This window comes from Platichthys flesus, chromosome 19 (genome assembly GCF_949316205.1).
Source record: "Platichthys flesus chromosome 19, fPlaFle2.1, whole genome shotgun sequence".
NCBI classification, from domain to species: domain Eukaryota; kingdom Metazoa; phylum Chordata; class Actinopteri; order Pleuronectiformes; family Pleuronectidae; genus Platichthys; species Platichthys flesus.
Window position 1 is genome coordinate 17427175 of NC_084963.1, and position 12689 is coordinate 17439863.

Genomic DNA, 12689 nt, shown 5'->3' on the forward strand with positions numbered 1-12689 from the left:
CCTTTACCTCCATACCCTGTATCTTTAACCCATCTATTTATAATTCCGCGCTCTCATTTTGAAGGGTAGACGCCCAGACGGAAGTGGAACCTTAGTGACTGACAGCGCCATGCGTATATCAGATGTGATGCTGAAACGAAACTACACAGTTGGTATGTATATGCAACTCACGTATGTGTAATGGGGTAAATTCTTAATAAAGTTGTATAGTTTTAGCAGTGTTATTTTCCGAGTTCTGCTGATGTTTTAATTTACCTGACAGGACGGCGATACCTATAGGCTGCGGGGAGGCGGTCGTTGTATTATATCGCTTGCAGAGTTAAGAATGCTTAAAGTCATTTGTACAGAGAGAGAGAGAGAGAGAGAGAGAGAGAGAGAGAGAGAGAGAGAGAGAGAGAGAGAGAGAGAGAGAGAGAGAGAGAGAGAGAGAGAGAGAGAGAGAGAGAGAGAGAGAGAGAGAGAGAGAGAGAGAGAGAGAGACTGTCAGTGTTGCCAACTTAGTGATTACTAAATTTGGCGACTTTCCAAACCCTCATGGCGACTTTTTTTTGTCAAAAGCTACTAGCGACAAATCTAGCGACTTTTTTTGGTGATATTGGAGACTGACGTGAAAGCAAGTGTCGTTATGCAGTTACTGTCCTCAACGAGCAGCGGGTGCTGTCGTGAGCCCCTCCGCCGTCCCACTCACAGGCGGCCAGTCTCCCAGTAGCCTGGCGCAGGAGTCCCAGCTGCAGTCAGAGCAGCGAGGAGACCCACACTCCGCGTTCTCCAGACTGCAAATGAACCACGCATTTGCAAAGCCACCGCTGATCCTGCCCTGGCTTACAGAGCGGGATGTAAGTGTCAATGTATCTTCACTCTCACTGGAAAATATGAGGCATGAGTCATTGAAATCAGTCTCTTCATCGATGCAGAGTCCACATCTCAGTGGAACTTGGTGAAATTGAACCCTTTCAGGAACCTGAAAACTAAACCAGAACTTAAGAAGAAAAACAAAATAACTTGCTCTGCCAGAGTATCTCTTTTGGATCATTTTGCCGGTCCCAAGCCCGGATAAAGGAGGAGGGTTGGACCTAGAGCTACAAGTTCCACCCCACATAACAGCCTTTTGATTAAATGTGGTATTCTAACTAGTGCTGTCAAAAGATTAAAATATTTAGTCGCGATTAATCGCATTTATGTCATATTTAACACAAAATGAATCAGGATTAATCACAAATTTGTATCTATTCTAAATGTACCTTCATTTATTTTTTTTAATGCTCTATCAACATGGACAAGTGGATTGGCTTGCTTTATGCAAATGTTTTATTTAATTGAAAAACAACATTGCAAAACAGGGCGCTATAAAATAAAATTACAAGGTGCACATTTCAGGTAAATAAGGACTCTAATACAAGGGCGAAATATTAAAACAAAAAGCGAGAGCAGGTCAGACTGGAGGCAAACACAGATACTAAAGCTCTGTAGAAACCAACTGCAGCTTCTGCTCTGATCAAGAAGCTGAGGCGCTGATCTCTGATCAGCTGAGACCAGAGAAACTCTGTGTTTTCACTGTTTCCATAGTTAAGAAGCAGTCAGTCACTGATCTCTGATCTCACTGTGTCTCTCTGAGCGAGTGCGCAGGGGCAGGGGGCGGGGCTACGGTAAGCTATCTGGAACCACACGCACACACAGACGCACACACACACTCGCCTGCTCCTTGTACTTCATGGCGGCTTGATACGATGATGTTTTAAAAAATTATTGTGACATAGTCAACCACCAACATGCAAAAGCGTGTTTCACATGGCGAAAGCGTGAGAGTTGGCAGCTCTGCGTTAATCTCGCGATGCATTCACATGTCCTGCGGCGTCTTGCGGCGCACATCGTCCTGTGGTGCACTTCATCCTGCTGCGCACATCATCATGCCGCGCACTTCATCCTGCTGTGCACATCATCCTGCGAGGCACATCATCCTGCGAGGCACATCATCCTGCAGCGCACCTAATCGTGCGGCGCACATCATCCTGCAGTGCACATCATCACCACACATATGGCGCACATCATTGCGCCACACATCATCCTGCGGCGCACATCATCACCACACATCATCGTGGAGCGCACTTCATCCTGAAGAGCACATCATCGTGCGGCACACCTCATCCTGCGGTGCATATCATCCTGCAGCGCACGTCATCGTGGGCGCACATCATCCTGCGGCTCACATAATCACCGCATCTCATCATCATCACCACACATCGTCCTGTGGCGCACTTCATCCTGCTGGGCACATCATCTTGCTGCGCACTTCATCCTGCAGCTCACATCATCCTGCAGCTCACATCATCCTGCTGCTCACATCATCACCGCACCTCATCCTGCGGTGCACATCATCCTGCAGCGCACATCATCACCACACATCATGGTGCGGCACACATCTAATCGTGCCACGCACATCATCCTGTTGCACATCATCCTGCAGCACACATCAACCTGCGGCGCACATCATCACCGCACCTCATCGTGCGGCACCCATCATCTAGCGGCGCACATCATACTGCACCACACATAACCGTGTGGCGCACATTGTCCTGTGGCGCACACTGGCACATCATCACCACACATCATCGTGCTGCGCACTTCTTCCTGTGGTCAACATCGTCCTGCAGCGCACATCATCCTGCAGCGCGTCTGCGCACATTATCCTGCTGCACAAATCATCCTGCGGCGCATATCATCATCATCACCCACATCATCCTGCAGAGCACAACATCACCACACATCATACTGCACCACACATAGTCCTGTGGCACACTTCATCCTGCTGCCCACATCATCTTGCGGTGCACTTCATTCTGCGGTGCACTTCATTCTGCGGTGAACATCGTCCTGCGGCGCACATCATCCTGCAGCACATCACCCTGCTGCGCACATCATCCTGCAGCGCATATCATCCTGCTGCGCACATCATACTGCGGCGCACCTAATCTAGCTGAGCACATCATCCTGCTGTGCACATCATCCTGCAGCGCACATCATCCTGCGGAGCACATCATCACCACACATCATCGTGCAGCGCACATCGTTCTGTGGCACACCTCATCCTGCTGTAAACATTGTCCTGCTCGCACATCATCCTGCAGCGCACATCATCGTCTGCGCATTTCATCCTGCAGCGCACATCAGCCTACGACGCACATCATCGTGCGGTGCACATCATCCTGCAGCGCACATCATCACCACACATAATTGTGTGGCGCACATCGTCCTGTGGCACTCTTCATCCAGCGGCATACATCATCGTGGGGCGCACTTCATCCTGCGGCACATCATCGTGTGCGGTGCACATCATCCTGCAGCGCACATCAAAGGAGGAGGGTTGGACCTAGAGCTAGAAGTTCCACCCCACATAACAGCCTTTTGTTTAAATTTGATATTATAACATTTAACAATACAGGACAAAATCGATTTATGTATGTTGGTCTAGATACAGCATTAATTCATGAAGTTATTTTGAGAAGTGATGGCTTAATTCAATGGCAAGATAAAAATAAAGAATAAACAGGAGAATACAGAAGCGTATTGCATTGACTTTTATTTTTTATATTTTAGGGCATTTATCTCGCAATATCCGAGATAATTATCCCAGGGGACACGATGTGGAACTGCAGTCCATGGGCTCTTCTGCCTCCTGTCTACTCTCTGTTCACAGCCGCTGGACTGTGGGTGGTGTAAGTTCATTACAGTACTGCATTTCACCACCACGTCTGTTTCCATGGATGAGTTACTGAGTTACTGAATGGGCCAAATAGGCCAAGGGGCCACTAAATCGTATACAATATTTGTTGTATGTTTTCTTCATAAAAAACTTTAAATAAGATACAGTAAAATTATAATAAAGTATTTTAATGCATTTCAACAGATACTTTGTCGCTGTCAATGATAAGCAGATTGTGCCCCTGAGCTTTCAAGGAAGGTGAGAATCGAAACAATATCCTTCATCGCAAATAATCATTTTTCAATCCATTTGGAACAATATTATTATTTGTTACATTTATTTTCAGCAGAGTAAATAAATCTAGGCGTCTCCCGTACATAAGGTACATACTCACATTTCCCTTTCACAGTAAACGCACAGCGACTATGTTTATTTTTTAAAGCAAATAAATATGTTCCTGCTTCCTCTTCTCAGTATTGCAGGGGACTTTCCACCAGCCAGCTGCATCTTCAGTGAGGTCATGAACCTGGCAGTATTTGTGGGTAAGAGCAGTGATCACAGTTAACACACTGTAGTTTTAATACAAGACAGTTAAACTCGGTCTCAAAACTCATTACCAGAGGTAATTTCAATCTGATATGTCTGAGTGTTGGTGTGTTCTCAAGTCTGGTACATATTTGAACAATGTATTTGCTCATTCCCCAAAGTTTACAGATTGGACAGCACATGATTTAATAGATGGGATCAAACCATAGACAGTAAATAAAGATAGATAACATGTCCATCTCTATTGCTATAAAAATGAAGACAAAATGTACTGGATACGGGGGCTGCCATCTTGCGCCTGTTACGTCTTTTGGAGCCAGAATCTTGGCAGTAGTGGAGTAAGAGTATCAAGGTCCAGCTCTCACATGTGCGTGACCAATCATCTGTTGCGTCAAATAACTAACCAAACTCATCAGAAACATGAAAAGAACTTGAACAAAATCAGTGTAATAAGAACTACCCTAAAATGACCATTAAAAGCTACAGTTAAAACCAGAAGAAATTATTTTACTTTTATTTTGACTTTTATTTTGGTCCACGTCCGATCTACTAACATTAAGGAGGCAGGGGTTATGATCTATACAGAAGCCAACCCACCAGGGGGCAATCAAGATGGTTTGACTTCACTTTTGAGAGCTGTCATGTTTCCCATCTCGATATACAGACTATGGGTCAAACAAGCAGAAGACATTTGAAGAGTTTCCCCTATGAAAACTGTGAGGCTACAGATAATAACATACCACCAGGACAAACAACATATTCAACATGCATGTGACGTGCTATGAAAGTGGAATAAGGCCAGCTCTTTATTTGTATTCACTTGCACTGGTTCCTTCTCTATTACAGGGTTGATTATTGCCATCCTAAGATACCTTCAGCTGAAACACACCACAGTCAAACCATGGCTGAATATCAGTAGTCTTGTGGTTTTTTCTATTTCCTGCTTTGGAATGACACTTGTAGGAAATGTTCAGGTACAGTAGTAATCTAATTTTGTCAATTCTTCCACCAAGGTTTGTGATAATCCATCCAGTAGTTTTGGCATAATCCTGAAAACAAACAAACAAACCGCAAATCATTACCTCCTTGGCAGAGGTAACACTGGTTCATAGGATGGATTCATCTCCAGCCTCAGGACTTGATCTTCGTTGTTTTGGTTTTAGTTATCGACTGGTAGGCTGATTCACGAACTGGGCACATCTCTGACGTTTGGACTGGGAACACTCATCTGTTGGGTGCAGTCCTGCATCACCCTGAAGGTGGACTTCAGGAACGAGGGGAGGAAGGTTGCAATCATTCGTTTCCTGTTGTCTGGAGCTGCCACTGTCTCCCTGTTCATCCGTATCCTTTAACTCAAACCATCTTCAAAGAGTAATGGACACATTTTAAATGGTAATCGCCGAACTTTTTTACATTATGAGTTTGAATAGTTGAAATGGCTGCAGCTTAACTTGGACAAAAAACAAAACGAAGTGACCATTCACTTCATGATTCAAACTCCTGAAGAATGATTGTAAACATATCATCAACCCTCACTCCAGATTGAGATTGGCAGTATCGTCTCACAGGTTGTTTACTTCTCCTGTGTTCTGTAATTCTGTCCGATGCATGTGTTACCTTTAACTCACCGGATGCAGGTCTCCTCCGTATGATGGACGACCTCCAGGGAGTCCGATGCCAGTGGGCACTGGTCATGTTCTTCCTCGCCTTCATCGGCACTTTTGCCATCGAGTTTCGTCACAGCCGCTTTGGGATATTGTGCACAGATAACATACAGACCCACTCTGAAATGTAAAGGAACGAGCTGGACCAACTGTAGGGATGTTACACTGACTCACATCTGAAGATCATCAGGATCAGCTGCTTGAGGCGCATGGGTCTCAGAGGCCTTTACAACATCTGAGGTTTTTTTTACTACAGTGTTACCAATAGTGACACTTGAGGGTCACCGAGGACATTGCCATGTGAACTGGAGGTGCTGGGCATCAAACCCCCTTCCCTCTGGTTAATGGTCGACCTGCTCCATTTTCAAAGTCAAAGACGCCATCGCCCCATGTTCACATTTTTTTTTGATTTCTCATGTTTTGTATTGATAAACATTTAAAAGTGAACTTGCTTTATGTATAAACATTTTTTATTTTCAAATGCTTTAGTTTTTAGGGACTGTGAATGCTGACAATCAATGAATGCTGATATGCACAGTAAAGAATAAAATCGATACAAATAAAGAAATATTTGTCTCTTGTCATCAGTGTCTATAAACCCAAATTTCATAAGACATTCTTGTTGAAAAATGTGTGGGATATGTCAATGCAGAGCAATGAAAGCCGTGTTTGAGGACATTTTAATGATGTTTTATCTTTGTTGTCTTCTTTTGTTCTCTTCTCTATGTAATCACGAGGCTCCGCTGAATGCAATGGACTTCTTTTGTATTTTTTTTTTAAACAAGACCGTGCTTTTATGGAATTTGAAAGTATGCATGCTTTAACAAAACGCTAGAAGTCATCTGTAATGGCATTCTAGGTCAGGGGTCTTCAACGTTTTTCAGGCAAAGGACCCCCAAACTGGTGAAGAGATGGAGCAGGGACCCCCTACTATATATATTGTATAAAATGTGTTTTATTATAAACTGGGCCTAGTGCCGTATATAAACATGGCTACCCTGTTATTGTGCATTCAATACTAATTTATTCAAATATAACACAGGTTTATATATTCATGATTTCAATTTAAACATGTGCTAGGTACAGGGTGGCCATGACACTGCCATTTTTAAACATACATCTTGCATACAACACTGAGCTATTAAAGTCAGATTCATGTTTTTATTTTAAACATACATGTAGAAGAGACAGTGAATCCTCAAGCCATCTGGCACACATACTCCCACATTAGTGAAATGTCGGACACTGATGCGTAGCACACAATTTATCTAACCTTGGACGGATGGAGGTTGTCAGGCAGAGAGTCATATCAGGCTCTCAATTTGTTGGATGCATGTTAATGTGTATTTAAGGACATTTACATTTGTGGGGTAAAAATTTGGTTAGAAAATGAATAAAAAATTATAAAAAATATAAAAAATTGTCTAATAAACTAAACATTTCGCAAGCCCCCTGCAGTACCTCCGCTGACTCCCTAGGAGTCGCGGACCCCCTGTTGAAGACCTCGGTTCTAGGTGATTACCTGCTAATTAACCAGACCTCAGAGGGAAACTGGAAACAGACCTGATTTTCATTCCAGTGATGATGAGGGCTGCAGTCTGAGTGGTCAACTTCGGTAGGTCTTTGTTTTAGATGGACCACATGCAATATTTTCAATAAATTGTATTTATTTACCTGTGATAGGACCTTGTTTTGATTTGACTTGCCGTCTGCTGTATTGTACAGTTAAATCTTATTTGGGTAGAGTTTGTGTAACATTTTATTCAAATCACTTCCCATCTCTTATTGAGGTACCCCATCTCTTATTGATTCATGTTTTTGTTTACAACATAACCTGTCCAACCCCCTTCACCTCTATCTCTTCTCCTTAATCCCCTTCATACATCCCCTTTATGTCCAACCCCTTTACCTCCATACCCTGTATCTTTAATCCATCTATTTATAAGTCCGCGCTTTAATTTTGAAGGGCAGACGCCCAGACCGGCGGAAGCGGTACCTTCGTTAATCACTGACTGACATCTCCATGCGTCTATCTGCTGTGATGCTGAAACGAAACTACACAGTTGGTATATATATATACAACTGATTTATGTGTAATGTGTTTGTGATGTGTATTTGATGTATTTGTAAGTAAATAGTTTTTCCATCGATCTTAACTCAGGGCAGTAAATGAAAAGCACCGGAGAGGAGTTTACACACGCGCAGAATTGACTCATTCCGGACGTCAGGCTTGTGACGGATTAACCCACCGGAAGATCAGGTAGAGAGAGAGACGTCACTTTACTCACTAACGCTGATTTTATTCCCATAGTGTTTTTACTTTGTGACTGTTTCCCTCCACTCACTTCCTGGTGCTCTCACGTTGATGACGCAAATTGGTTCCCACCCGAGGTTGGCGAAAACCTGTTAACCACCAATCAGAACGCGTCTAACCCCAATCAAACCAATCATAGGCTAGATAGGGGCGGGTGTTCGCCCATCTCGGGTAGGTACCGTTTCTGTAGAAGCTTGGGTAACTAATATTAGTTACTATTTTGTCAAGTCGAGCCAAGTCAGAGTTGGTAATACAGCACTTTAAAACAATCTATATAAGTTTAGTTAAAAAAGAAACAGAGAGACAAAGATGCAGTAAAAGACAAACAAGAGGAAATTACTACTCAGTAATTAGTATTGATTAATTAAACAGTACAAATAATAAACATTATAATTATTATTTTAATTATTTAACCATTACTATGCATATATTGTTTTATTAATTCATAATAATACTTGTGATTATATATATTTTTATTTTATTATTTTCATTTTTATTATTAATTTAATATAATAATAGTAAATAAGATGAAATAATGAAAGAAGATAGAATAAAAATAAGATTTGAAAGGTTGGACTTAAAATTTCTAAAACTATCCATGTTGGGAAAGGGATATTATTCCAGATAAAAGATAAAAGCATAGATGATGTGTACATGTCTTAGGGTTAAGGGTAGCCCTAACCATAATAATAATAATAATAACATATTTATTTATTCGATTTATAGGCTCGTTTCAGAGCACTCAATGTCACCTTTAAAAAAAACACAAAAATCTTTTTTTAGATAAGCAAGTGCAGCTTTGGTTCTTACACTTTTACAACACTTCTGACCTGTTGCCCAAAAATTTGAAAACACGTCCAGGAGGACCTCTAGATTTTGAACCACTGTTAAATGATGGACAGGAGACCCAGCAAATTGATTGGGCTCATTGCTGAAGTCATAATATATGCTTCTATTAATAGTAACTGACACATTTACTTGTGCTTTATAGATCATTCAGAAACTTGGGTGGGGTTCTCACCTGACTAACAAAATATGAAGATGCAGAACGACAACAAAGAGACAAAATGACTGCTTGGTATGCTGTCTTACTGCTTACTCCTATTGGAGGAGATGGAGGCTTAGAGCATGTCTCTGCACAGGGGTTCCATCATATCATAATCTTTTCATGGTTTATGAGCTGTGAATACCAATATTAATAGTTAATAAACCATTATCTTTTGCTTTATAGGGCAATTAGAATAACAACGTATCTTATCAGAAATGTTTCATGTATCTGCCTTTTTAAATACATTTTGTCTGTTTATAATCATCAATCAGTATCTTCCACACAAACTGACACAGCTTCTTCTGTGGTGTCCTAGGGGACACGATGTGGAACTGCAGTCCATGGGCTCTTCTGCCTCCTGTCTACTCTCTGTTCACAGCCGCTGGACTCTGGGTGGTGTAAGTTCATTACAGGACTGCATCTCACCACCACGTCTGTTTCCATAGATGAGTTACTGAATGGGCCAAATAGGCCAAGGGGCCCCAACCAAATCTTATACAATATTTGTTGTATGTTTTTTCATAAAAAACTTTAAATAAGATACAGTAAAATTATAATAAAGTATTTTGATGCATTTCAACAGTTACTTTGTCGCTGTCAACGATAAGCAGATCTTCCCCCTGAGCTCACAAGGAAGGTAAGATTCTAAACAATATCCTTTATCGCAAATAATAATTTTTCAATCCCTTTGGAATAATATTATACTTTGTTACATTTATTTTCAGCAAAGTAAATGGATCCTGGTATCCCCCGTACATAAGGTACATACTCACATTTCCGTTTCACAGTAAACGCACATAACTATGTTGATTTTTTAAAGCAAATACTATGTTCCTGCTTCCTCTTCTCAGTGTTGCAGGCAACTTTCCACCAGCCAGTTGTATCTTCAGCGAGGTCATGAACCTGGCAGCATTTGTGGGTAAGAGCAGTGATCACAGTTAACACACTGTAGTTATAATACAAGACAGTCAAACACTGTCTCAAAACATTCTCACTTCCTGACCCCATCTATGGCCTTCAGCCCGAAGCTCCTTACCAGAGGTGGGAAAAGTATATGCTCTCTATACTCAAGTAAAAGTACAGATATTTGTGTTAAAAACCACTCAAGTAAAAGCACACGTACTGATTTGACAAATATATGTAGTAAAGTAGAGATACTTTAGAAATACAGTATAACTAATTTTCACAAGTTTTTTATCTGATATGTCTGAGTGTTGGTGTGTTCTCCAGTCTGGTACATCTTTGACCAATGTATTTGCTCATCCCCTAAAGTTTATAGATTGAACGGCACATGATTTAATAGATAGGATCAAACCATAGACTGTAAATAAAGAAAGATAAAATGTCCATAAATAATGTAAAAATGAATGGGCACGGTTGCTGCCATCTTGCGCCTGTGATGTCTTTTGGAGCCAGAATCTTGGTAGTAGTGGGTGTTTCCCCTGTGAAAACAGTGTGACTACAGATAATAACATACCACCAGGACAAACAACATATTGAACATGCAGGTGATGTTCTATGTAAGTGGAATAAGGCCAGCTCTTTATTTGTATTCACTTGCACTGGTTCCTTCTCTATAACAGGGTTGATTATTGCCGTCCTAAGATACCTTCAGCTGAAACACACCACAGTCAAACCATGGCTGAATATCAGTTGTCTTGTGGGTTTTGCTATTGGCTGCTTTGGAATGACACTCATAGGAAACGTCCAGGTACAGTAGTACATCAGCAGATACATGTACATGTATTTTACTAGAATGGCACAGTACAGCACATACCTCCGCCGAAAACCAACAGGCCCCTTAAAGTCGATAAACCAGCATCAAATTGCGCACACACACACGCACTCACTAGTTCAAATATCAAAAAGTGCCCTATCTCACTTTGTCAATGTTTTTGCATAATGCTGCGAACTAACGAACACACGCCAATTAGAACATTACATCCTATCGTAACCTCTTTGGTCACTTGATCTTTGTTGTTTTGGTTTTAGTTATTCACTGTTAAGAAGATTCACGACCTGGGCACACTTCTGACGTTTGGACTGGGAACACTCTTCTGCTGGGTGCAGTCCTACATCACCCTGAAGGTGGACCTCAGGAACGAGGGGAGGAAGGTTGGAATCAGTCGTTTCCTGTTGTCTGGAGCTGTCACTGCCTGCATGATCATCGGTATCCTTCAACTCAAACCAGCTTCAAAGAGTAATGGACACAGTTAAATGGTAATTGCAGATCTATTGTATGTTATGAGGTCGGATGGTTAAAATGGCCGCAACTTAACTCGTAGGAAAAAATGACCAAAGTGACCATTCACTTTGTGGGATAAACACTGGATTTGATTTATTTCATGATTCAAACTCCTGAAGAATGATTGTAAACATATCATCAACCCTCACTGCAGATTGAGATTGGCAGTATCGTCTCACAGGTTGTTTACTTCTTCTCCTGTGTTCTGTAATTCTTTCCGTTGCATGTTTTACCCTTAACCCACTAGGGTGCAGGTCCAATCCTGGTGGTGAAGGACCTCCACATGCACGGAGCCCGATGCCAGTGGGCGCTGGTCATGTTCTTCCTCGCCTTCATTGGCACTTTTGCCATCGAGTTTCGTCACAGCCGCTTCGAGATGGTGTGCACAGATAACATACAGACCCACTCTGAAATGTACAGGAACGAGCTGGACCGACTGTAGGGATGTTACACTGACTCACATCTGAAGATCATCAGGATCAACTGCACGAGCCACATGTGGGTCTGAGAGGCCTTTACAACATCTGAGGGCTTTCTTACTAGTGTTACCAATAGTGATACTTGAGGGTCTGTATTTATGAGGTTATCCTCACTCAAAGTGTTGAGCACTCCAATCCACACAAACAGTATGCTGTTTTTTATTTGTAATCACACATTCACCTAGGCAAGTTGGGGTTTGTTATTTTTCACAGAGGACATTGCCATGTGAACTGGAAGCACTGGGCATTAAACCCCCGTCCCTCTGGTTAATGGTCGAACTGCTCCATTTTCATCGTCCCATAGTCAGGCTTTTTTTTTGATTTTTCATGTTTTGAATCTATAATCATTCAAAAGTGATCTTGCTTTATATGTCACACCAAAGATCTGTTCTGTACAATCATTTTTTTGTGTTACACTTATTTTCAAAAATTATAGATATCTAATAAAAAAAACTTTTCATATTCTTTAGATTTTAGGGACGATGAATGCTGATATGCACAGTAAAGAATAAAATCAATACAAATACAGAAACATTTGTCTCTTGTCGTCAGTGTTTATAAACCCAAATTGCATAAGACACTTGTTTCATTGTTGTCTATTTCCCATAATGTTGAAAAATGTCCTTTGAAATGTTTGTCTCGTAAAAGCACATGAGTATCTGCATGAATCGAAACAAGTGACAGTGTGACAAT

The 12689-nt window shown here is 41.6% G+C and overlaps 2 protein-coding genes across 5 annotated transcripts; both read left to right on the forward strand.

Moving 5' to 3' along the window:
* Positions 1–78: 78 nt before the first annotated feature.
* Positions 79–6496, forward strand: LOC133975038 (transmembrane protein 150C-like). Of its 4 annotated transcripts, none has more exons than XM_062412898.1 (8): positions 79–152; positions 3595–3713; positions 3905–3958; positions 4047–4082; positions 4175–4242; positions 5093–5220; positions 5410–5587; positions 5884–6495. In XM_062412898.1, exons 2-8 carry the CDS (start codon positions 3640–3642, stop codon positions 6039–6041), a joined length of 696 nt encoding a protein of 231 aa, XP_062268882.1. In that variant the 5' UTR covers positions 79–152; positions 3595–3639; the 3' UTR covers positions 6042–6495. The 4 variants fall into 4 exon arrangements, with proteins under 4 accessions (XP_062268882.1, XP_062268880.1, XP_062268879.1 ...); XM_062412896.1 differs by lacking the exon at positions 79–152 and adding an exon at positions 462–836 and having other exon boundaries at positions 4050–4082; positions 5884–6496; XM_062412895.1 differs by lacking the exon at positions 79–152 and adding an exon at positions 463–836 and having other exon boundaries at positions 5884–6496.
* Positions 6497–7885: 1389 nt separating this feature from the next.
* Positions 7886–12532, forward strand: LOC133975041 (transmembrane protein 150C-like). Its single transcript, XM_062412901.1, has 9 exons — positions 7886–7976; positions 8072–8170; positions 9589–9670; positions 9856–9909; positions 9998–10033; positions 10124–10191; positions 10856–10983; positions 11265–11442; positions 11772–12532. The coding sequence occupies exons 3-9, from the start codon at positions 9597–9599 to the stop codon at positions 11957–11959; spliced, it is 726 nt and encodes a 241-aa protein (XP_062268885.1). The 5' UTR covers positions 7886–7976; positions 8072–8170; positions 9589–9596; the 3' UTR covers positions 11960–12532.
* The last annotated feature ends 157 nt before the right edge of the window (positions 12533–12689 follow it).